Below are 23,437 nucleotides of genomic sequence, written 5' to 3'. Positions count from 1 at the left end.
TTGACTTTTTACATGTGTTCTATGATCTGAACTCAGGTCCTCAGGCTTATGCAGCAAGTACTCTTATCCACTGAGCCATTTCTTCAGCCCCTAGATGTGTTTTCAGATTTCAAAAATGGAAATTTTTGTTGTTGCTGTTTTGAAACTCAGTAAACATCCTTTGTTCAAATAGGATTTTAAAAGTGTGAATTTATATGTAATTATCATATACCAAGCTGGCCTAAAACTCACTGTGTAGACCAGGCTGATCTCAAATTTACAATAATTCTCCTTATCAGTCTGCCTAGTGCTAGGGTTATGAGTGTTAGCTGCCACATTGGGCTCAAAAATGAAAGAGATTTTTGAAAGTTATTTTTTGATGCACTAACTTCATTTTCCTAATGATTGAGAGAAGTTTATGTAAGTCCAGTTCTGTGTATGTGTGAAGATTCCCTTTGGTTATGAAAAGCTTGTGTGTGTTCCACCTCTGCTTGATGGGATGTAGCACCTCCAGCTGCCTTATGTTTGTTTGCTCTACCCCACTGGGTCGTTTGTTGTTCTGGTGTTTTCTCCTTTTCAACAGGACTCCTCAGAAGAGCTCTGTGGTACTTGATGCAATTCTATAGCGTCCTCTGTGGTGATTCTGAATGGCTGGCCTAGCAGACGTGCCTAGCAGAGGTGCACAGTCTTCTCATTTTACTTTTCATTTACTTGGATTTATTTATTTATTTATTTTTTAGATTTTCGAGACAGGGTTTCTCTGTAGCTTTGGAGCCTGTCCTGGAACTAGCTCTGTAGACCAGGCTGGTCTCGAACTCACAGAGATCCGCCTGCCTCTGCCTCCCAAGTGCTGGGATTAAAGGCGTGCGCCACCACCGCCTGGCTACTTGGATTTATTTTAATAGCCACATGCGGCTAGAGGCTGTTGTACTGGGCAGCACCATTCTGAAGACTGGATTTATTTTAATTTGAATGTCCTCTCAGTTGATGAGAAAACTGTCGCAGTCTTCCCCTAAATCTTGTGGGAAATACTGTTTTTGTTTGCCTGAAAATACCCTTATTTTGAACATCATTCTTTCAAATAGGATCTTACAAGCATATACTTATATCTAATTACTTTGTACCAGGCACTATTTTGAGAGTTTTATAAATGTTAAAATTACAGCAATTACGTTCTGTCTCTTTTCTTCTGTTCTGTCCGTCTTTTGTCTCCTGCTGGGGATAGTTTTCATGTGTTATCTTTTTTCTTAAGCACAGAGTGTAAGCACCGTTATGTCACCATCTGAGGATGATAATTTAAGTATCTTATGTCTATTGCTCCAGCTGGTTCTCTCATCATCGTTATCTTTTCTTGGGTGCTGGGCTTATCTTTTGTGACACTGGTAATTGTGTGAGATTATTTGTAGGAGTCATTTGGATGCTGGGGTCCTGCCTAGGTCCTGTGGGCAGTGACTTTTGTCCTTCACTGAGCTATTTTGGGTCCCTGTGGTAAAGGAGGGTTGATCCAGTAGCCCAGTGGAGCAGTCTCCACTGCTCGGTCACTTGGTTTGATCTCTGACCCTCCTGCCCCCTCCTGTTTCTACCAGAGACTTACTGATAAGTTGTAGGGTTTCCATCCATCATCACGGTGACTTCTGTGGAATGTGGCACTTCCGTAGGTTTTCTTCTGGTTTCTTTTCTTTATTAGATATCCTTCCTGTGTCCTACTCTTGGGTTCTTTCTCTTCCAGATCATTAAATAAGTGTCCCAAGGACCCAACTGTACCCTTTTGGCCTCCTGCTCCACATTTTCCTGGGCAGTCCTATGCACTCAGAATCTAGTCCCAGCCTGCCGTCTCTCTCTAGGTGCCTGTGGATATCTTCTAGCAGCCTGTCTGTCTGTTTCATCCTGTACAGTTCCGTCCTTCATGCCGGAGACACCTTGGGTCCACGGATAGGAGGACCATCTGCTTAGAACATTCATGGAGACTAGTCAGGTTCTCCTGCCCCACGCCCATGCCAGCATGGTGTCTGTTTACCCTGGTCTGTTGTCAGCTTTTCCTGGCAGGTACTTGGCCCTATTCTTTTATCCAGCCCACCCTAAAATACAGACAAGACCACATCGTTTCTAAGCTTAAAATCCTTCCACAACTCCCCGTGGTTTCTAAGGTATAATCACTCCCACTTCCAATCCAAGTTCGGCACAGAAAGGCTTTCTTTCCCGCCTGCTCCCAGCCTGAGCGGGAGACTCTGCGTGCGCACTTGTGCTTAGAGCTGTTGATCCATCACCCCTCTTCCGTTTCAGTGAACACTCCTTCTTTAGATCTCTTCATGGTCAGCATCTGCTTTTTCCTCAAAGAAAGGCATTATTGTCCTCTCTGGACAGGCTGCCCTGGGAGATCTGGAGGAGAGAAGAAGGAACCCAAAGCTCAGGTCGCTACAGTTTCTCATTCTCTGTATTTGATCTACGTAGGTCCTGCTCCGTGCTACTTTTTCTCTTTGCTTTGGCTTCAAGGGTCCCTCTTTTCCTCATCCTACACTAAGGTGAGGAAGGGTATGGGTATAACATGCAGAAAGGTAGTTGGGCAGTGAGCGGACTTAAGTTTCTGGGATGAGGTGCAATCTGGTGTCCCTTCACCCTGTGATCTACTGCTGGGGTTACAGCCTGCTGCAGGATGGAGATGTTAGACCCCAGGCTTGGCTTGTGTCACCTGATACTTAAGGGTTGTTAGAGCTGGGGCCAAAGCTAAGGCGGGAGTAAGGCTCTGTCTGACTTGCCCACATGGAGTACGCTCTCCCATAGAGGACTATGAATCAGATGCCTAGCCAAGGGCAGCAGGGCTGAGGGTCTGTCCTCTGAGGAGAGCCAAGCTCTGCAGCAGCTGATGGGGGAGGGTATATGATGCCTGAGCCACGGGTGACGCACGCGGAGCTCATATTCCAGTGTGTGTGTAGGCGGGAAGGAAGCAGGCTCAGGAAGGATTTATGCAAACATCGTGTCTTACAAAGGTGTGTGTGTGTACGCGCACGCGCGCGTTAAAATGTCAAAATCCCAAAAGGTAGGTAAGGGAAATTAGAGACATTCTGGAGCATTCTTTCATACCTGATATTCACCTCAGGTTTGGCAACCACATCCCCCATCATTTCTCTCCATTTTCCCAGGGTTGCCGACACCGTTCAGGCCCCACACACTGTACATGTCAGTTATTTCCTCATCACTGTGACCAGATTCCTGATAAGAAATAACTGAAGGATGGAAAGGGTTAATTTTGACTGTGCTTGGAGAGGTCGTGGTCCATCATGATGGGGACATTGGCAGAGTTCATGGCAGCTTCAAGCTTCTTGATGGTTCAGGAAACAGAAGTTAGGTCGAAACTGGAGTCAAGCTATAGCCCATAACACTCATCCTATAGTGACTCACTTCCTTCGTCAGGACCGTATTTCCCAGACTTTCTACCATCTCCTCCAGCAGCACCACCGGCTGGAATTGTTCAGATTCCCCAGCCTGTGAGGACATTATGTATTCAAGCACAACACTGGGACCTTGACTCATGCAGTCACTTCTGTTCCATCATCTCTTGCTTTTTGCACGGGGGATGCTGTAAAGGGCTACAGTCAGGTGAGCTGCTACGGTGACCACATCCTGTTGTGACAGATGCCCTTAGGCTCAGGTGGACAGCTGCCTCTTTGGAGGCACAGGTAAGGTTTCCCATCAACATGCATCAAAGAGGAAGCAGAATTCTGGGAGTGACTCAGAAACCAACCTTGAGTAGCCGCCTGGTGAGGACAGCCTGTCTGTCCCAGAGAAGGCACACAGAGAGGAGCACACACTCCTTGTGGAGGGAGCTCCCAGGTGTGTGCACTCACTCATCTTCGAGATGATGGATCCTGAAGGTGGCCCTCAAGGTTGCCTTGGAATTGTTTTGGTTTAATGTTGGAACCTTTGTTTTCAATTTTTAAGATGGGGTAAATGACAGTTATTCTATAGATTTGTTTCCATATCTTGCTTTAAGTAAAGCCTGTTGAGTTTAGTCATAATAAGTGTGTAACTGACTTGATGAAGCATTATTATTTTTCAACTCCAGTTAAGTAATTATATATAAACTTGATTTAAAGTGTTTCCATCTTGTCTCATCCCTTTTTTCAAAAGCACCACCAAAAAAGGACATAGACGGAAAACCCGAACAACAGACTGGGACAAGAGAGACTGACAGGGTGCCCACTGGCCCCGACCCTCGACAGCAGCCTAGTGCCTTATTTGCCAGAGGAAGTAAGAAAGCAGCCAGAAGCCCCCAAAGATCAGCAAGCAAAATAAAAGAGAACAAGCACCCATTTGCTCTGTATGGCTGGGGAGAGAAACAGATGGACACGGGGAGCCAGAAGACGCACAACGTCTGTGCATCAGCCCCTGTGCATGAGGTGTGCCTCGGAAGGGCAAGTCGAGCCATGGCTCCCTCTGCTCTGGGCCATGGGAGGTCCTTGGGTGGTGTGGGGTCCGTCGAAACCAAAAGAAGGGGTCTCTGGTCACTAGGAAGATGGAGTAGACATTGGTGGACTGGGGCCACAGCCAGGAGAAGAGGCAGATGTCACTGTGGTTTTTGAGTTCTGTGGCCTGGGCCACAGGGGAAAAGCATGCTGGGAGCTGGAGCCATCCCCTGGAGAGGTCTCATTTTCCCTCAGCTTTGCTAACCTGGGTCTTTGACCAAGGCTTTCTTCTTGGCATGTCTGACTACTTGGCATCTTCTGGGTACCTCTGTTTCCCTTTTGATGAAAATCAGCTTGCTGCTTTCCTATATGTATGCAATGGTGTTTTGTTCTATGGAGCTCCAATCATCTGACTCAGTCTTGGTTTGACATTCTCTCAAGTCCTGAGATATTTTAGGCAGAGTGACAGAGAGGGTATGGTCCATCTTGAAACGGTTACCGTGTTAGCACCAGCTGGAAGCCAGGGATGTCCGAAGAGCAGGCAGAAAGAGAAACTGCAAACTCTGTTTCTCTGTAATGCCAGGCAAGTGCCCAGAGCAGCTAGGTGGCAGATGCTGTTTATTTGAGGTGAAATCTGAGACGAGGAGGCTGCTGTTAGCAGAGGGTTCTGACCAGTCTCTGGGACTAATTTAACAGTGTGCATATCTGTCACAGGATAAACTCCCCTGACAGTTTTTCTTGTTTTATTATTATATTTTGAGACAGGATCTCATGTAACCACAGGCCTGAAACTCACTACCTAGCTGAGGATGACCTTGAATTTCTGATCTCCCTACCTCTACCTACCAAATTCCTGGAATACAGGCTGTGCACCTGCACCTGGCTGTCTCCATTTTCCGTGCAGTGTTTTAAAGCCTTATCAAGAACTCAGACTCTTTTATGTGTGCACTGTGGAGGAGTTCCCACAGATTTCCAGAGCTTGGTGTGGTGGCATGCCTATAATCTCAGTGCTTGGGAGGCAGAGACAGGAGGATCCCTGGAAATTCATAGCCAGTCTGATCTATGTAGTGAGTTCCAGGCCAAACAGCTACATAGCAAGATCCTGTCTCAAAAAAGCAAAACAAAACAAGTTTTGCCAAGTTGGTCCTAGATCACATGAAAGTTAGATGTTTGCTGTTTCTATCTAAACTTTTATTTTTTTAAAAATTTTTATGTATATGTGTGTGAGTGTGTGTGTGTTAGTGCTGGTGATTTCAGAGGCCTGAGGTATCAGATCTGTTGGAACTAGTTACAGATAGATGTGAGTCACCCAGCTTGGACTCGGGGAATTGAACTTAGGTCCTTTGCAAGAACAGTACTTGTGCTGGCCTCTGAGTGATCTCTAAAATTTAATTTTCTGTGCTCAGCATTGCTGTCATTGGTAACAGGGTGAATTGTGGTGGCAGGATGGTTTATTCTGTGAAGCGCTGATGCCATAGATTGCTAGGACTTGACTCCTTGCTTCAAGGAATCAGGCTAGTAATGTAAGATAGTCTTGTGTATCCCAGGCTGGCATTGAGCTTCCCATGTAGCCAAGGATGGCTTTGAACTTCAGATCCTCATGCTTCTACCTCTTAAGTGCTGAGGTAACAGGTGTGTACCACACCATGCCTAGGGATAGAACCCAGGGCTTCATCTGTACTAGGCTGCACTGAGCTGCGTCCCCAGACTTTTAGTTAGATATCGTTCAGAATTGGTCCTTTAGCCACTTAGGCTACTACCTTTATCTCTGAACTTTCTTTAGATTCATGAATCTGCACTTCGAGCCAAGAACAGAAGACAGGTGGAAAAAAGGAAACTGGCTGCCCAGAGGCAGCGGGCTCACTCCGTGGATGTGGAGAAGAACCGGACGGTAAAGCCAACTTCCGCAGAGAACCCATGGCTGACGGAGTACATGCGGTGCTACTCAGCCAGGGCCTAGATGCTGGCACACCCTCTTTGGAAAACCAAAACTGCCCAATGAGACCACGCACGGGTGGCAGAAATCAACTGGTCCTGCAAGGCTCTTCTTAGGAATTGTCAAGAGATGGTTTTGCTTTTGTGATGGTTCGTCACCTGCCTTAGTAGTTAGGGCAGACCCTCGAAGCCACAGATGTTGGCTTGTTTATGAAGACAAGTCCCCAAGTCTTGATATTCTTGTAAGAGTTTTATTTTAAAGATTTTAACCTTTGGAGATACCCACACCGAATGCCTTTAACTGGCTCTAGGCGCTCCCCACCACACCCTCCTCTCGTAGGGATCAGCACCACATTCCACAGCTGGCAGGGGCATCCGTCCCACAGTGCAGGGCTCACAGGCACGATGTCTGTGCAGCTGGCTCCAGGGAGCAGCAAGGAAAGCAAGGGCACAAGCATGAGGCGATGCTGTTCCCGATGAACTAGGACTTTGGCAGCTGCTGAGCAATGACACTGGACATTTCATTTCTCCTCACCTCCATGTAGACTATGATATTTAAGAATTTTTCTGGCCAGAGCAATGGTCACCTTTTCTTCTTAAATTGTCACTTAGACATTCATTTAACTTATAATTTAGTAGTTCTGGGACATTCCAGTGAGTGGCGTGCTGTGCAGTCACGTGCAGTCCGTGTTTAGCGGTGACATTTCTTTTGAGTCAGCACCATAGTCTTCTAACTGCAGCATTCCTCGTTAGAGCGCACAGGGTGGAGTCAGCCGCTCGTTAAGTCTGACCTGCCAAGCCCCTCTCCGGAGAGAGCAGACGGTGATATGGAAAACTTGAAATTTGAAATGACCTTTAATGAACTGAGTTTGCTTGACCTGTGGGGATGGGACCAGCAGACAGCACGAGTGCGCCATCACCTCCCTTCTGCTTTCCCTTCCGTAGACCGTGATGAAGGCTTCGCGATGCAATGCACGGTGCTGATAGTGTAGGCAAAAATGTGACGACTTGGTGTCTGACCTGGTGATCCGAACTATGGACAATAGGGCATGTGCCAGCCTGGCTGGAAATGTCCTTCCTCTAGTAGAGGACAACTGTCAGGGTTAAAAAGATGGTTTTAAAAAAACCTAGGTTTCCATGAGATGGGTGCCTTCTCCACCCTGCTGAAGGGATGCTCAGAAGCCGAGCACCATGTTCTTCCTGAGAGGCAGGGAGATCTTTTGCCTGCACCCGCTCAGCAGCTGAGTTTGCTGGGTAAAACTGGGCGTGTGGCTGAGCCTTTCCGCGATATTTTTCCTTTGGCTTTTTGAGTATGATAATTTCTAGAACACAAACTGATTTCATTCCATATAAAATCATCAAACGATGTCACCCTAAAACTGTATGAAGCTTTGAAAATGCATATTGAAGAATCATGAGTGTTTTAAAAAAACTTTAAAAATATTTGCCTATTTTGTATAGACCCTTGTGTACAGAGCCCTCCCAGGGAGGTGTGTATTTAATTAAAGAGTAAGTTCTACATGTTGTCCAAGTTGTCCAAGTACAACCTTGCTCGTGCCTCTATTGAACATATAGTCCCCAGGTGTCACACAGACAGGGTGACTGGGGCAGTGGCCCAGTTTGTTGAGTATTACTCTTTGTAAAGCTGTGCCTTGAAGGTCTGTGTTCCTCACCCAGCCCTCCATCATCAAGTTGCACCCGACAATCTCAAGAAGATGGGGGGCGGGGGGGAAGTGCACAGGACCCCCTCTCTGGCCTTCAGACATGTGCAGAAGACACACACATCCTTCTGCATGTGTGGTGAAATACAGGGTGAGGCGTGCTGAGAGCCATGCTGGTGTCTTTGCCACCTTCTTTTTACACAGAACACAAACAATCAGGACTTGGGGGAATATTTAATGTTCAAACACCACAAGGAAGTGCGTATGGATTAGCTGTGACTCCCACACCCGAGTCCCTAGTGTTTAGGCTTCAATTTTTCTCCCTTTCAAAAGGTGGTAGTTACCTTTTAAGCCTATGAATATTTTTTTTTCCCAAGACAGGGTTTCTCTGTAGCTTTGGAGCCTGTCCTGGAACTAGCTCTTGTAGACCAGGCTGGCCTCAAATTCACAGATATTCGCCTGGCTCTGCCTCCTGAGTGCTGGGATTAAAGGTGTGCGCCACCACCGTCCGGTGAGCCTATGAAATTTTTAACAAGTCGATCTTAGCAACAGCTTTTTTCCTGTCCTAGGAGCTAATTAATACAGGACACGTTTCAAGGCAGTGAGATAATTTAAAGTTAGCTTCGATGCTGGAAATGTCTGAAAACGTTTGAGAATACCATCATATTTAAAATAAATGATACACAAGTCTTTTTAAAATTTTGATTTTAAGGTCTTAATTAAAAAATGTTTCCATAAGTGTTTTGGGTTTTTATGCTACTTTTACCTCAGAGCTAATAATAGAACACTGAGGTAAGGATGCCCGTTCTGCCGGAGTGACGAGAATGGGGAGAGAATAGAAATGTCTTCTTAAACTGTATGTTGAGAAGACATCTGTGTACTTGGTGTTGCTTATGTGTCTGCTCCTCCGCTCCACCCCCATGGAATCTCTAGCATGTTTAGCCATGTTCAAGCTACTGAAGGCTTCATAGGTGGTCTCACCTGCTCACAGTGCAGCAGCGCATGCGTCTCTCGGTTCCCATGCAACATCTTTGTCACTGTGTTTCGTTGAAGGTTGGCTGCTAATTCAAAGGTGTTTGCTCAGGTCACAATAACCGGACTGTATTGTAAGAAAAGAGAGCTAACAAAGGGGCTGTTGTTGAGGGCGTTGTTTCCAGACATAGCCTACGTTCTGGAAATGTAGCTCGGTGATAGGGTGTTTGCCTGTCATGGAGGAGGCACTGGGGTCCCCACCGTGGCAAGAAACAAAGCAGCAGCCAAAGAGAGTCCTGCCCAGCTTTCCGATTAAAAACGTCTTCAGAGAAAGTAAAAGGAGTGAGACTCCGTGACACTTGCGACAGCAGAAGTAGTGTTGAGAAGAGCGGGAGAGGCTGCTTTCCAGGTGGGTTCACTGCTCAGGAAAACCAGGAGAGCTGGATGGTCTACTTATGGATAAACTCGTGCTGCACCATGGCCAATTCTGCAGTCACCTGGCCCAGGTAAGGTCTTTGCTGTTTGTATACTCCGTGTGGTATAAATGCTGCCCTTTCAACATGACCTGGTCATTTCAAAATGCCTGCTTCTGAATTTGAAGTGGAATTGGAGTCTCTATGTAGTCTTGATAATCCTGGAACTCACTCTGTAGATCCGACTACCTCTGCCTCCCAAATGCATCCGCCTCCATGCCTGGTTATTTTTCTTCTTATTAAAGACAGGGGCTCATGTAGCCCAGGCTGGCTTTGGAACTAAGTAGCCAAGAATGACCTTGAACTTTCTGCTTTTCTTGTCTCTACCTCTCAACTGCTGGGATTACAGGTATATATCACTACACCTACTTAATGTGGTTCTGGAGAGGGAAGAATCCAGGGCTTCACTCATGGTAGGCGGTTACTCTGCCAAGTGAGTTATATTTCCCAGTCTTCAAAACAGGTAGACGTTAGGTTGGCAGCTACTACATATTTTTTGCTACCAACTCTAAAAGGTGAGTGAATGGCATACTGAGGTCTCTGTAAACTGGTCCACCCCTCATTTGTATGTCTATGAATGTCTTCCCTCTTTTCTTTAACCTAGGCTTGTACAAGACACAGTTACATGAGACTTAATCACCATATCATGAGGTGGCTGTCAGCTCCTGGGGCACATCCCTGCAGAGCATCTCAGGTAAGATCCTGTGAGGACCAGCTGCTCAACGGCCAGGCTTTTCTAAGACGTCAGAGTCAGCACCTTGGAAGGTGTCCAAGAACGCAATCTATGATGGTTTCCTAGTACCTCTTCTTGTAGGAAAATCTGGAGAATCTGGGGGGATTCTTGTATTCACTCCCACAGGATGGAAGCTGGAGTTTGTCAATCCTGCGGTATACCCAGCATCCTGGATTTCTTAAATAATAACAAATTTGTATTTAGGAAATCATTTAGGAATGATTTCCCCTCATTCTAAGCTTACGTTGAGTGAGAAACAACACAGGCTGGGTGGGCAGGGCTATGGCTTAGTTCACACTGCTCCTAACTAGCAGACCAAAGGAAACTGAACCAGCATGGGACACAGGTAGGGAAGGTCCAAATAAACAAAGTGTCTGGTTTTAGTGTCTGGAATTGATGCTGAATTGGGATCCAGCTGACAGAAGGTGGGTTCAAACAAGGTCACCTCCACAAAGTTAAACCCTTCAGTCTCAGTGAGGCCATGGCGGTACCACTCAGCATCCGAACTGGGAGGCTCAGGAGGGAAGACCGCAGATATCGGTACAGACATTGAAATAGCTCTAATGAGCAACCAGAACACTCTCAAAGATTAGAATGTGGATAATGATGACAAAAAGAAGTGAACAGGCAGATGTGTTGGGGGACATCTTAATCCCAGAATTGGGAGGTAGAGGCAGAACTGTTGCAAGTTTGAAGCCATCCTGAGATCCACAGGGAGTTTCAGGTCAATCAGAGTTACAGAGCAAGACTATCTCAAAAAAACAAGCCCTAAATGAAAATACTGGAACTGTGAGCCAGCACAGCTGGATAAACTCAATGGCAGGATGGAGACGAAAGAGAACCAGAGATGAAGAGAGTTTCATGGGGGCCTGTGACATGGGAGATGGGAAAGATGATGAAGGTGTTTAAAGATGGGAATGAGCAATGGCTGGAAACTCAGTCTGATGAAAGATATAAAACTAGAAGGGTCAAGATGTTCGTGAACTCCGTGTGGGATAAACTCAAAGGGAAGCACCGAGCACCTGCCATCCCAGCACTGGGGGACTAAGGGAAGAGGATTTGAGTTTGAGGCCACATCTCACACAAATACCCATCCAGATGCACCCTCCTCAAGCTGCCGAGAACTAAGATACCAGGAAGTGCTCAAAGAAAGCCACACATTGCACTGACAGTTTGGACGATGACACATTCTTCATGGAGATCGTGGAGGCCAGAGCGAAAAGAAACATGTCACCTGGGAATTCTGTAGCCAGAGCGGGGCATGTTGGTACACATCATAGTCCCAGCATGAGGGAGGTTGAAGCGGGACCGCCATGAGTATGGGACCAGCTTGAGCTAGAATGAGACCCTATCTTTTTTTTTTTTTTTTTGGTTTTTCGAGACAGGGTTTCTCTGTGGCTTTGGAGCCTGTCCTGGAACTAGCTCTGTAGACCAGGCTGGTCTCGAACTCACAGAGATCTGCCTGCCTCTGCCTCCCGAGTGCTGGGATTAAAGGCGTGTGCCACCATCGCCCGGCTCGAGACCCTATCTTAAAGGGGGCATCTGAAAAGACTACATTTTATAATGAGATAATACTAAAGACTACATTTTATAAAGAGATAACATTAAAAGTGTTTAGCCTAAAAGAAAGCAGGTTCAGAGAAGCTGAAAAGCATTTTAAAAATGTAAAAGAAACCAAACATATCTATATATGCAGTGCCTTCTCATGTTTCCATGTCAACAGTGCTGTGAAGATGCTGAGAATTCCTGGGACCCACATGACTGCAGTACGTGAGCATCACACCCACAGAGTGGTACAGGTAAGTGGAGACAGCCTGTGGCTAGCAGCTGTGTCGGACTGAGGCAAAGGCTGTGTGAACGGGCCCAGAGTTGGATGAGTTGCCTACAAATAGGAATCTGATGGGACTGGTAAGTTCAGGGTAAGAGCTGGACACTAGAGATAACAGGTGAGAACCACCACAACGCAGGAGAGCCTGGTGATGATGAAGAGCCAACATTGAGTCAGGAGCTCCAGCTCCCTTCCCCCTCAGTCATGCAAACTCCCAGGGACACAGCATTGCCAAGACACCAATCCTGTTGTATAAAACAAACCTTGCCAGTCAAAAAAAAAAAGATTATGCATTGTATGTTTGTGGCTGTTGTAGAATTAAACTAGAAGTTCATGACAGAAGATCTGGTCAGGTGGACATTAAACAGCACACACAGAAAACATTGCCGAAGAGAAAATCTCAACGATGGAGAATGTTTTAAATAAAAGAGAAATGAAGTTTGGTCAAGAAAAGAAGTTTGCACATGAAAGGTAGTACTCAGGAAATATTGCTTGTTAGGAAAACAGGCTTTCCTGGGTGTGGTGGCACACGCCTTTAATCTCAGAACTCTTGACCAGACAGGCAGGTAGATGGATCTCCTTGAATTTGAGGTCATCCTAGTTTACATAGTGAGATCCTGTCTCAAACAAAAACCGGGTCAACTTGATGATGATATATAGTAAGTAATGTATGTGTTTAAGAATTGCCGCAGAGGAATTTTGTGTGATCCACCTCTACTCTGTATCCACTCCAGCCTCTCTAGCTCCAGATGCTTTTAAGGTCATGACCGCCTCCTGCTGTCGCAGTCTACTGAGATTAGAGATGTGTGTCACCGCACCTGGCAGAAGGACAATGTGTGTGGTGTGGAGGTGCTTGCTGGGGATCGAATCCAGGCAGGGCCTCACACACGTGGAAGGAAGCGCTTCACTACCGAGCCCAAGGTTTCCTCACAAATAGACTCCTTTGCTAGAGGGAGCGAGTTTGCTGAAAATGACTACAAAACAGTGTAAGATGTGGAAGAAGAGGCACAGATGCCCTCACGATGGGAGACAGTGGAGGTCGAGGGTGATGTGGAAGCAGAACAAGATGGCTGGCCCACGGCAGCTCTTGCACTGACCTTGGCTAAGAGCCTTGCAGTCCACAGAGCGGGACAGTGCAGTGTGCGTGAGACACTCGGTTCTACTTTATTTCCAGATGACAGTGAGTCCTTGAGGGTTAGCATTTCAGGTGTGGGTCACAGACACACGGTGTAGAAAGGGCAAGAGGGAGTAAATAAACGCGCTGGCTCTTAGCGCCAGAGTCCTTTGATACTGAGTCGTGTGTAACCAACGCCATGAGAGAAGCTCACATTCACAAACTGCATTTCCTGTGAGGTGAAAAAGAAAAGCTTCATTGGGTGCAGGATTCTGTTTTGTCACTGGCTCCGTGCTGGAGGAACGGGCCAGGCTGTGTGCAGCACAAGCTTGGTTTCTCGGAACAGGAAGGGGTAGACGTGGGGCAGGGAACTTTGCATATGTGTGGCATCTAAAGGTACTGTCCACTGAGTTAGTTCGCAGTGTGGCTGCTGAGCCCTGTCTGCCAGTGTGCACTGCGGCTTCCCCCATGAAGATCTGCTTCTGTGCAGAGTAGAAAAAGTGGCAGTAGAGACTCCAGACTCTTGAGGCTCCAGCAGCTGTGCTCCAGAAACCGCCACGGAACCTGAGAAACGTCAAGTGTGGTTAGATACCTGAGTGGTTGTAAATGCAAAACAGCTCCCAGCCCAATGGACAGGACAGTTTTACCTTTGGATTAACACTAGCTCATCCTGCTGGGCAATGCCACGGTGAGCTGGGCAGTATAGCATACACACGTGATCCCAGTATTTGGGAGGCTGAAGCAGGAGGAGGGTCATAAGGTAGTAGGCCCATCTTGGGCTATATAGTGAGCTCCTGCCTCAACTTCCCTGACAAGAAAGGTCACTGTGGTAAATGGGAGAGAGCTATCTAAGTATAATAACTGGACAATGGTGGCACATCTTTAATCCCAGCACTTGGGAGGCAGAGGTAGACAGATCTCTGAGTCCAGGCCAGCCTGGTCTACAGAGCGAGTACCAGGACAGCCAGGGATATACAGAGAAACCCTGTCTCAAAAAAAACAAGAAAAAAATGTTTACTGGCGAGCTTGCTGGTTTTAGAGATGCTGCTGGGGAGGCTTCAGTTGGGCCAAGTCTGCTCCATGGTTTACCGAGAAGGAATTGGCTGCCCCAGCAGATACCACAGGACTCTGTGTGCCCTGCCTTTGCCTCTGAGTGGTCGGGAGGAGTTCCTGCAGGGTTGGTCCTGTTGGGTACACCTCTGACTACCCCTATGGATCTCCTCTCCTGCTCTCCCCAACACTTCCATTGCAATTTCACACTCCCTTTTCTATCCAGCATGCAGGGCCTCCAGCACCCACCTGTGTTGCTGGCATGCCTAGCAGCCACACTCTTGTGCATTTGGGGCCTGTGTACGCCGTGGTGACCGTAGCTGTCTCAGGGCAGCGTCTCCATACTGGATGCCAGAGCCCATTCTCTCCGGGTCCAGCTCACCTGAGAACCAAGAAAATGGCTATTGAGTCTGTATTCAGGCGAGTGTGATTGGCATGCTATCTAGGGGTGCTGTACTACTCCAGCAAGCAGCAGGGGGCACTGTTGAGCTACAGGGTAAAACCCACAGCTGAGGTCAGGGAAGACTGTTACCTGATTCGATTTTGTTCAGTATTTTCCTTGCACACTGCATGAAAGCCTCTTCGACGTTCTCACCAGTCAGTGCGCTCGTTTCCAGGAACATCAGCTCTGAAAGTGGCATCAAAGAAGACAGCGAATCATGGTTAGAAGACAGCAATCTTCAGTTTTAATTATTGCATTTACTCAGTGTGAACTACGGTGCACGTGGGGTGGGAGAGAACACGCTGTAGGAGTTAGTTCTCTCCTCCCACTACGTGGGTCCTAGGGATGGAACTTGGTCCTTTGTCCACTGAGCCATCTCGCTGGCCCAAAGACAGTGACTTTGCACTGCTAACAGCCTGCACAGCATTCTCAGAGTGACAAGCAAAATTCAGTCCAGTCCCTAAATTCTCTAATTTCTATAAACATAAAATTAATATACATAAATTTACATTTTTGTTGTTATTTGTTTGTCTGTTTTTGAGGTAAGGTTTCATATAGTTGAAGCTGGTTTGAACTCTTGATCCTTACCTCTTCTGTCTCAAGTGCTGGAATTACAGATACCGTCACATCCGAGTACATTAATGTATTGAGTAATGGGGAACTCACTGAAGAATGATTATTATCATGCCCTAATTCCTGAACTGACAAGAAGAAGTAAGCACACTGGTTAAAACTGTGACTTAAGCCGCAGTCCCTTCTCCACGTGATCTGCAGGTCTCCATGAACGCAGACATGGAGCTGATGCGTCACGGCATTGCACTGCACACGAGCAGGACCCATGTCTGTCCAACCAGACACGGCCCCTGCAGCCCAGTTTGAAAATGTGTGTGTTTGGGTGTCCTAGGTAAGTTTACTAATGCTACTCTCTTCTAAGCATCAACAGTTTTCATTGGGGAGGTGGGGCAGAAGTCTCACTGGATTTACTTTTATTATTTTGTGTGCATGGGTGCTTTGTCTGCATGTATGTCTGTGTACTACGTGTGTACCTGGTCCTTTGCAAGAACAGGTGCGCTTAACCACTGAGCCAGCTCTCGAGCCCTGAAGTCTGGCTCGAAGTCAAGCTGCTCTATCCCCAGAGCAGGGGCTGAGTCCAGTGGAAAGCCCGCCGCAGTGTTAGCTGCACCACCGCTATTAGCCTCTGGTCTGTCCTGATAAGGGACTTTCTTCATTGTACTAACCAGCTCCTGCTTTCTGAGTAGCTCTAAAACAGCGGTTCTCAACCTGTGAGCTAGGACCACTGGAAAGCAGATATTTAGATTACGATTCATAGCAGTAGCAAAATTACAGTTATGAAGTGGCAACAAAAATAATTTTATGACTGGGGGTTAGCACAGCATGAGGAGCTGCAGTAAAGGATCGCAGTGTTTGTAAGGCTGAGAGCCGCTGCTCTAGAACATCCATGTACGTAGTCTGCATTGGGGCTTCCTTCTTCCTGCCTGCCCCTCCTCCCACTTTTTGAAACAGTTTGCTGCAAGCTTTCAGCAATCCTCCTGCCTCTGCCTCCTAAATACAGGGATTACAGGCCCATAACACCATGGCTGGCTTGTGTTTATTTTTTTTAGTAAAAACCCATCAAACTGGGAAAACAATTTTCTGTCTTTGAGTCCAAACAGATGGGCCATAAGGATATATTAGTATGAGCTGGCTCTCAGAATTAAGGCTCTTCCTGAATGTTTATAATGCCATTATCTCTATAAACAATGGATAATTTTGCAATGCAGTTTAAACATTATTAAATTTGTTACCTAGTCTACATAGTGAGTTCTAGGACAGCCAGGACTACACAGAGTCTGTTTTAAAAAAACAAACAAAGATTCGTTACTATTAAACAAATGACTTAATGTAAGAAAATGAAGCCAGCTTGTCGAGTGTCTCTTCTGCTTCCTTCTATGTGGGATGACTACTTCACCAATTGGGTTCCAAGATACACAAAATGTATGCCACCCTAAGATGGCTAACATCCCAGAGACCTAAAAGTCCTTACGGAAGGTTTTCCCAGCACACTGGCCTTTGTCAGCAGAATGAGATGTACTGAGCTATGTTGAACTATAGTCTAAGTTCCACAATTTCATAAGATAATTTAAGCTCAAAACTCCACCAGATGTTTTAAACCCAAAGAAATGCCATTGTGCCCAGTCCACCCACCCTGTGAGAGGCTATAAGAGGAAGAAGTCACTTGCCATTCTCTTGTGCGAACCTGGAGGCTTCGAGGAAGGTGACTTCACGGTCAGCATCCAGGTCCTTCTTGTTCCCGCAGAGGATGATGACGATGTTCTGGCTCGCCAGCATTCTGGCATCTGTTAACCAATTAGTAAGCGCATTGTAGGTTTCTCGGCTGTGTAACATAAGATTGTGGAAATAATACATGTATTTTATAAAACCAGCAACTCTTTCCAGTCATCCTCACCATGCACACTGCTTGTCAACATTTCAGCAAGGGCAACGGGGCCTCAGAAGTGATGTGGGAACCCAGTGCTTGGTGAGACATCAGACCCAGGGGCTATGTTTAGCTTCTGTTACGACGAAGTCCGTGAGTCAGACAGTCTGGGTTCAGAGGGAAAGGGGTCTTTTCATTCACTTCACAAATGCACCTGAGCCCTGAGGATGTGCAAGGTACACGCCTGACTTGCAACACTTATCACTGTCACCTGCAGAATTGTGGGCACCTTGATCCACAGGAGTCTACCACATTGACTTTGCAAGGATGCTCCTGCTGCTAGGAGCTGGAGGCTCAGGGACATGCAGGACTTCCTGTCTCTGTCTACCCAGGACCAACTCAGACCTAGAGATTGGCTCTCACATTTAAGGAATGGCACAAGTGATGCCACACCCTGGTAGGTTGAGCCTCTCGTGGCACCGGGGGAGAGGAGGGTAGAGTCAGGAGCGTCACCCTTTCAGAAAAGAAAGACAACCATGCACTATTCTCTTTTGGATCAGATTCCTCCCAGGAAGGGCCCCTTAATGGAACCGTCTGAATCACATGCTTCCAGGACAATGTTGCAAATTCTGAGGTCAATGCATTGATGACATATCCCCGAGGACAGGAATGGGCTGCAACCTGCATTGGCCAATCCTGTGGTCACCAGCCACAGGAGGCATGGAGGATTTGAAATGTGGCCAGTGCAACCCAGGAAGAAACTAAGTTGTTACATGCAGCTAGTAACTGCAGTAAGTATTTCACTAGTTGGTTTAAACCCACTCCCTTCCATAGCTTTCTGGGGGTTCGAGAATGTTACCCTCATCTCATAGATGAGGAAACTAAGACCCAAACAGGGAGATCCAGGCCTGCAGAGATCACAAAGCCCCTGGCTCGAGCTGGAATCTGAACCCAGGTGATCTGAGCCTGAGTCTGCATCGTTAGCCCTTTGATTCACTTCCGAGATCTCACAGAGCCCTGGTGACCTCAAGGAATGTGTCCCATGTGGTGTGAAGGAGACCAGTGAGGCAGAAGGCTCGTTTCAGCCCTCAAGAGCTCACAAAGAAACACTAAAGACCTCTATGAATCCCCTGGAAAGGGCCCAGAGGTTTGCTGGGTTCAGCCATGCTGCCTTTCTAGACCCAAGGGAATCACGCGTCTCACCAGCACGGAGCAGAACACCAAGTCGTCTGTGGTGGGGAGCTGACTTTACCTGGTGATGTCGTAGACGAGGAGAGCCCCAGCTGCACCTCTGTAGTAGCTTCTTGTCACAGACCTGAAGGAACAACAGGGCTTCTAACAATCGAGTCCCTTTACCTCTCCCCATAAAAACCATGCTTCCTCTGTGAACCACTGCATAGGGCTGAGACCAGCAGGGGGCTCTCTCCAAAGCAGGGACGGCTCTACTGAGCAGCTCCTTAGAAGGCACAGGAGGCTCCGGTCAGCATGTGGCCCTAATGTCCTCAGCTCTATGTGGATACCTCGCTCCAGGAAACCCTCACATCTCTGTCTGCCACTTCCGGGTACCCTGTGCTATCCCCTCCCTTCTTCCCAGGAAAAGCTTGGATGGGAGCAGCCTAGATCCCTGCCAGCGGCCCACATTTACTCTTTGCTCTACAAGGACTGACTGGCCTTTTGTCTACTTCACATTCTCAATGATCTGTTTTTCAGTAAAACATTTTCTCTTCCGTAACACCAACTTCTCTCTGTTTGCTAGTTTTATTATTATTATTATTTATTAATTATTGATTATTTTTTTATTATTTATTATTGCATATATGATGTTGGGGTGGGGCATGTATGTAGAAGTCAGACAAGAACTTTGTGAAGTCCTTACTTCCACCTTTGCATGGGTTCTGGTGATTGAATTCAGACTGCAGGCTTGCCCAGCTTTTACCTACTGAGCTGCCACCTGAGACACTAGACCCAGTGCCTTCTCCTGCTTGTTTTGGTATCTGGGGTCCAGTCTGCTCTCTTAGCAGTGAGAGCTTCCAGGCTGAGCTGGAGCTTTTGAAATCAGTGTGCATGTTGGTTTGAAACCACACGCGGTGAGGAAATCTAGCTAAATGGTTTGGGTCCAAGTTCAAGTATTGTTAGTAAATTAGGAGAGCTACCTGAACCGCTCCTGTCCAGCTGTGTCCCAAATCTGCAACTTGACATATTTACCACCAACATTTATTATTTTCGAGCCAAACTCCACTCCTATGGTATGATTCGAGTCATCTTTGACTAAAAAAGAAAACAAATAATTACATTTTAGAACATGAAGGTAACAGTTCACAGATTTCAATAGTAACGTTAAGATCAGGGCTGAAAAACTAAAATAAAAATAGTAAAAAGGGGGGGGGGGGCTATCCCGAGGGCTCTGTAGATGAAAAGGCCATTAGCTTCAGCCATCCCTTCTCTCTCAGTCAGCTGACGATTGGCACTAACTTTAGTAAAGCACACAATTCCTGCTCTTAGAGACAGTAGAGAGTTCCCCATCTCATACAAGGTGTAGTTACTGAAAGAGGCTTCCCCTGAGCCTGAGACAGAAGACTAACATCAGCCACTTGACACCAGCCTGCCACACAGTAGGGCATGTGCCTGGTAACACTGGACACTTAGCAGTGAAGTGATCAAATTGTTGTTATTTCCAAAGAACTGAACAGAGGAGACCCAAAGATAACTTGATCATAGAACTCTGATTTGGGGTTTTTCTAGAAATTTTTTTTGGCCCTTTCTTATGTGTATTACTGATACCAAATGTTCATTAGCTGTAGCGTTGTAGAGCAAAACTATGAGTTTATTGGAGAGTCCCGTCACTGCCTATGACAGGGGATGAGCTAGAACAAATGCTACCCCTGTCCCCTGCTGGCTCTCAGGACTCGGACACAGCGTACTGCTTCGTAAATCAGGGGTCACTTGATGATGCATTTTTTTCTCTTCTGGAGACATGAGAGGTTAGATAATCTAGTCCTCTGTAACAGACACTCCTCCCAGGGACCTGTGACCTCCATTTCACTTCCTGACCTGTAGACCAGCGTAGGAGACAGAAGGGCCTGAGAGGCACTGAAGGCCGCCCCGAGCAGTCGAAGGCTATAACCTACCCAATGCACTCCAGTGTGGCTCTCGCTACTCGGCCAGGAAACGGGGTTCTTGCTGAAGAATCCATCACGCTTACTGTTCTGTCATCTCTTAGGATAAGGAAACACTAGAGACTGAGCCACTATTAAACTGGAACACTAACTTCAAAAAAACTCCATCAGGGCTGGAGAGATGGCTCAGAGGTTAAGAGCACTGACTGCTCTTCCAAAGGTCCTGAGTTCAATTCCCAGCAACCACATGGTGGCTCACAGCCATCTGTAATGAGATCTGGTGCCCTATTCTGGCCAGCAAGGATACAGACAGACAGAATACTATATACATAATAAATAAATCTAAAAAATAAAATAAAAAATAAAAACTCGATCGTGTAAAAGCTAAGAATGCAGTCTGAAGGCAGGGATGTTGGGTGGATCTATGAGTTCAAGGCTATCCTGTTTACATAGTGAGCTTCAGTCCAGCCAAGGCTACATAACAAGACCTTATATTTAAAAACAAAACCCAAAACCACAACCTTGTAATACTACATAAAAGCACTTTTACCCAGGGCTAGACCCTGTGTGCCTGTGTATAACAGTAGCAATGCCACAGGAACAACCAGCCACTCTCAGACTGGATCTGACGCCTGCCCCACTAGGGGAGATCCATTCTTACTACTGTAATCATGCAAACCCACGCTGGAGAGGTAATAGACCTCAGAGGAGAACCCGCTATAGTTGTTTTGCTAAATGGACATGCTGTCAAACTGCCTTCTGAACGCTCTGTTTCTACCCTTCCATGAGTGCTGCTCTCAACCGTGGCCAGAGAAACTTCCTTTTGGAGGAGACAGAAGCTAATGCAGAGACGCCCAACTGCTGAAAGTGCTGAAATAAAGGCTGGCTTGTTGCTCACAGCAAGGTGGGTGGGAGGTGAGGAGCAGGTGAAAACCGTAGGAGCCAGAGGAGGGGCTTCTGCACAGGGCACGGCCATGCACTCAGGAACTCACAGCGCCCATGGGAAGGTCCCTGCACAGGATCCGGCCCATCAGCATTCCAGCTTGGAGGACTGAGGGGCCCAGTAGGCTCTAGCCCTAGCTGAGGAGATGCTAGTCTGGCTGCTAGGGGAAGGAGTCATTTTACTTCAAGGGTGTAGCTTCTGGTAAGTTGCCTGTTGTCTGTGATCCAGGATAAAACCCCACACACATGTGCATGGAAGCAACCTTAATCAAATTCAATGATATTACATGGAAGTAGGGACAGGGTCGGGGGCACGCTAGGCTCTAGAGGGAGGTGGAGAGGATCAAAGTATATACATGTATGAAATTTTCAAAAAATAAAATTTTAAAAGTGAAGCACTTTGAAGTTATGGTTCTCCCTCCAGAAAGCTCAGATTTCCCAGCAGCACCCTGTGCCCAGGGAAGACTCACAGACATTACAAAATGTCTGGTTTCACTCACATTTTTTCTCAATGAACTGATGAAGCAAGCAAGATTTGCCGGTTCCCGCATTCCCGATGACCAAGAATTTAAACAAGAAATCTGAAAGGGAAAGAAAGAGTAAGGAATTAATTTAAAGGGAGGTATAAACACACTCAGACTATGGTGTTAGCTGTTGATAAGAGAGAGGAGGTGACTGACTTCTGCTAAAACACAGACACCAGCTGGCCTTTTCCTAGCTATGCCTTGCCCATTTGCATAGTTCTGATACAGTCAGAGCTTTCCCAAACTGTTCCTTCAATGACTTCAGAAGTTGGAAGGTTGGGAATTAACTGTGCCAATGAATGAAACGGGTCTCCGTTAGCCTCTACAAACATGCAGACCGAGCTGCAAGCTGCATTAGTCTAGAAGAGGAAGCCTCTTCCCAATCGCTTTCTCTTTAGTAAGAACTCTAGTCCTGCATAGCTGGGAGCTGCGCGCCACGGGCTCCTTGTCCTCTGAATGGACCTCCTAGCCTAACTTAGCCCTGACCCACTGCAAGCCCCACCCTGCCTGGCACCCACGCTCAGTATTCCTAACTCTCCAGACCACATCCTCCTCCCGATGGGACCAAGTGCTGATGTCCCTAGCCACTCCCTACTCTCCCCCACTAAGCTGAGCCAGCTGCTGGTTTTTGGCATGGCCCTGTCACCAGCTTCGAAGAACTATCACCGTCACTCAGAAAGCAAACCTATTTGGTCTCCAGTGATATCCAAATGGCTGCAGACAATCATGGGGTAGTGGCATTAGAATTGTGCCAGCATTTAAATGCCAATAGCTTCAGCTTCTCACTGATCTTAAAGCATGACGTCGAGAATGCACTCTTCTTTGAGACACCTACACCACATTCTTGCACGTGTCTGACTTTCTTCCTGAGTGCTTTTCTCTTTCTCTTATTCATTAAGTATAAAATCTATATTAAAATATCTTTTAATAAACTTCAACTCTGGTTCAAAACCAAGTTCTAATAAGGGCTGGAGAAGTGACTTCATAGTCTTAAGCACTGGCTGCTTTTGCAGAGGACCTGGGTTTGTTTCTCAGCACCCACACGGCAGCTCACAGCCATCCTTAACTCCAGCTCCAGGGAATCCAGTCTCTTCTTCTGACCTGTGAGGCACCAGGCACATGCATAGTGCACTTACGTACATACAGATGGAACACATACAATTAAAAAAATGAAGCTTTAAATATTCATGTTCACACCAGCATGGTTCACTGTAGTAAAACAGGAAGCAGTCAAATAAGTGTTCATCAGTGGAGGAACAGACACATAAAACGTGGTATCTCCATACAACAGACCAGAACTTAGCCTTAAAAAGGAAGCGCTTCTAATAACTGCTATAGCAGATGAACTTAAGAATACTGGTGACGTAAACCAGTCATAAAATGACAAATATGGGCCTGGGGGTGGAAATGGAGAATTGCCATTTCAGGGGCATGAAAATGAGGGTTCAAGAGATGGGTGGTGGTGACCATTACATTATGACAGGTGACTGTACTTTTATTTTTGTTCTCTATGGAGATCTTATTTATTTTTGCTTTATTGTATGGGTGTTTTCCTGCATGCATGTTTATACACCCTATGCACGCAATGCCTCTGTAGCTGGCTCCCCTGGGACTAGAGCTGCCAGGTGGGTGCTAGGAATCAAACCTGGGTCCTCTGGAAGAGTAGCCTTATTCGGTATTCTCTTCTGTTAGGAAGTAACATTATGTAAGTTATAAAGAGAGAGTAAAAAAGAACTTTGGGCCGGGCGGTGGTGGCGCACACCTTTAATCCCAGCACTCGGGAGGCAGAGGCAGGCGGATCTCTGTGAGTTCGAGACCAGCCTGGTCT

The 23,437-nt window shown here is 46.7% G+C and overlaps 2 protein-coding genes across 2 annotated transcripts in view; one reads left to right on the top strand and one right to left on the bottom strand.

Moving 5' to 3' along the window:
• Positions 1-7,843, top strand: part of Ccsap (centriole, cilia and spindle associated protein) — a 16,544-nt gene extending 8,701 nt beyond the window's left edge. The window contains exons 2-3 of the mRNA XM_026778690.1: positions 4,106-4,376; positions 6,166-7,843. Of these exons, the coding sequence (XP_026634491.1) occupies positions 4,106-4,376; positions 6,166-6,342 (448 nt within the window). The 3' untranslated portion in view covers positions 6,343-7,843. The remainder of the gene's footprint in view (positions 1-4,105; positions 4,377-6,165) is intronic.
• Positions 7,844-13,123: 5,280 nt separating this feature from the next.
• The window catches only part of Rab4a (RAB4A, member RAS oncogene family), a 22,227-nt gene continuing 11,913 nt past the window's right edge, over positions 13,124-23,437 (bottom strand). The window contains exons 2-8 of the mRNA XM_005345862.2: positions 21,586-21,666; positions 19,181-19,295; positions 18,280-18,342; positions 16,831-16,985; positions 14,681-14,776; positions 14,398-14,530; positions 13,124-13,662 (exon numbers count right to left, since the gene is read on the bottom strand). Coding sequence (XP_005345919.1) covers positions 14,415-14,530; positions 14,681-14,776; positions 16,831-16,985; positions 18,280-18,342; positions 19,181-19,295; positions 21,586-21,666 — 626 coding nt within the window. The 3' untranslated portion in view covers positions 13,124-13,662; positions 14,398-14,414. The remainder of the gene's footprint in view (positions 13,663-14,397; positions 14,531-14,680; positions 14,777-16,830; positions 16,986-18,279; positions 18,343-19,180; positions 19,296-21,585; positions 21,667-23,437) is intronic.

The sequence above is a fragment of the Microtus ochrogaster genome, chromosome 4 (assembly GCF_000317375.1).
Source record: "Microtus ochrogaster isolate Prairie Vole_2 chromosome 4, MicOch1.0, whole genome shotgun sequence".
Taxonomy (NCBI): domain Eukaryota; kingdom Metazoa; phylum Chordata; class Mammalia; order Rodentia; family Cricetidae; genus Microtus; species Microtus ochrogaster.
The sequence above is the reverse complement of the archived record's forward strand: the minus strand, read 5'-3'. Positions and strand labels throughout refer to the sequence as shown.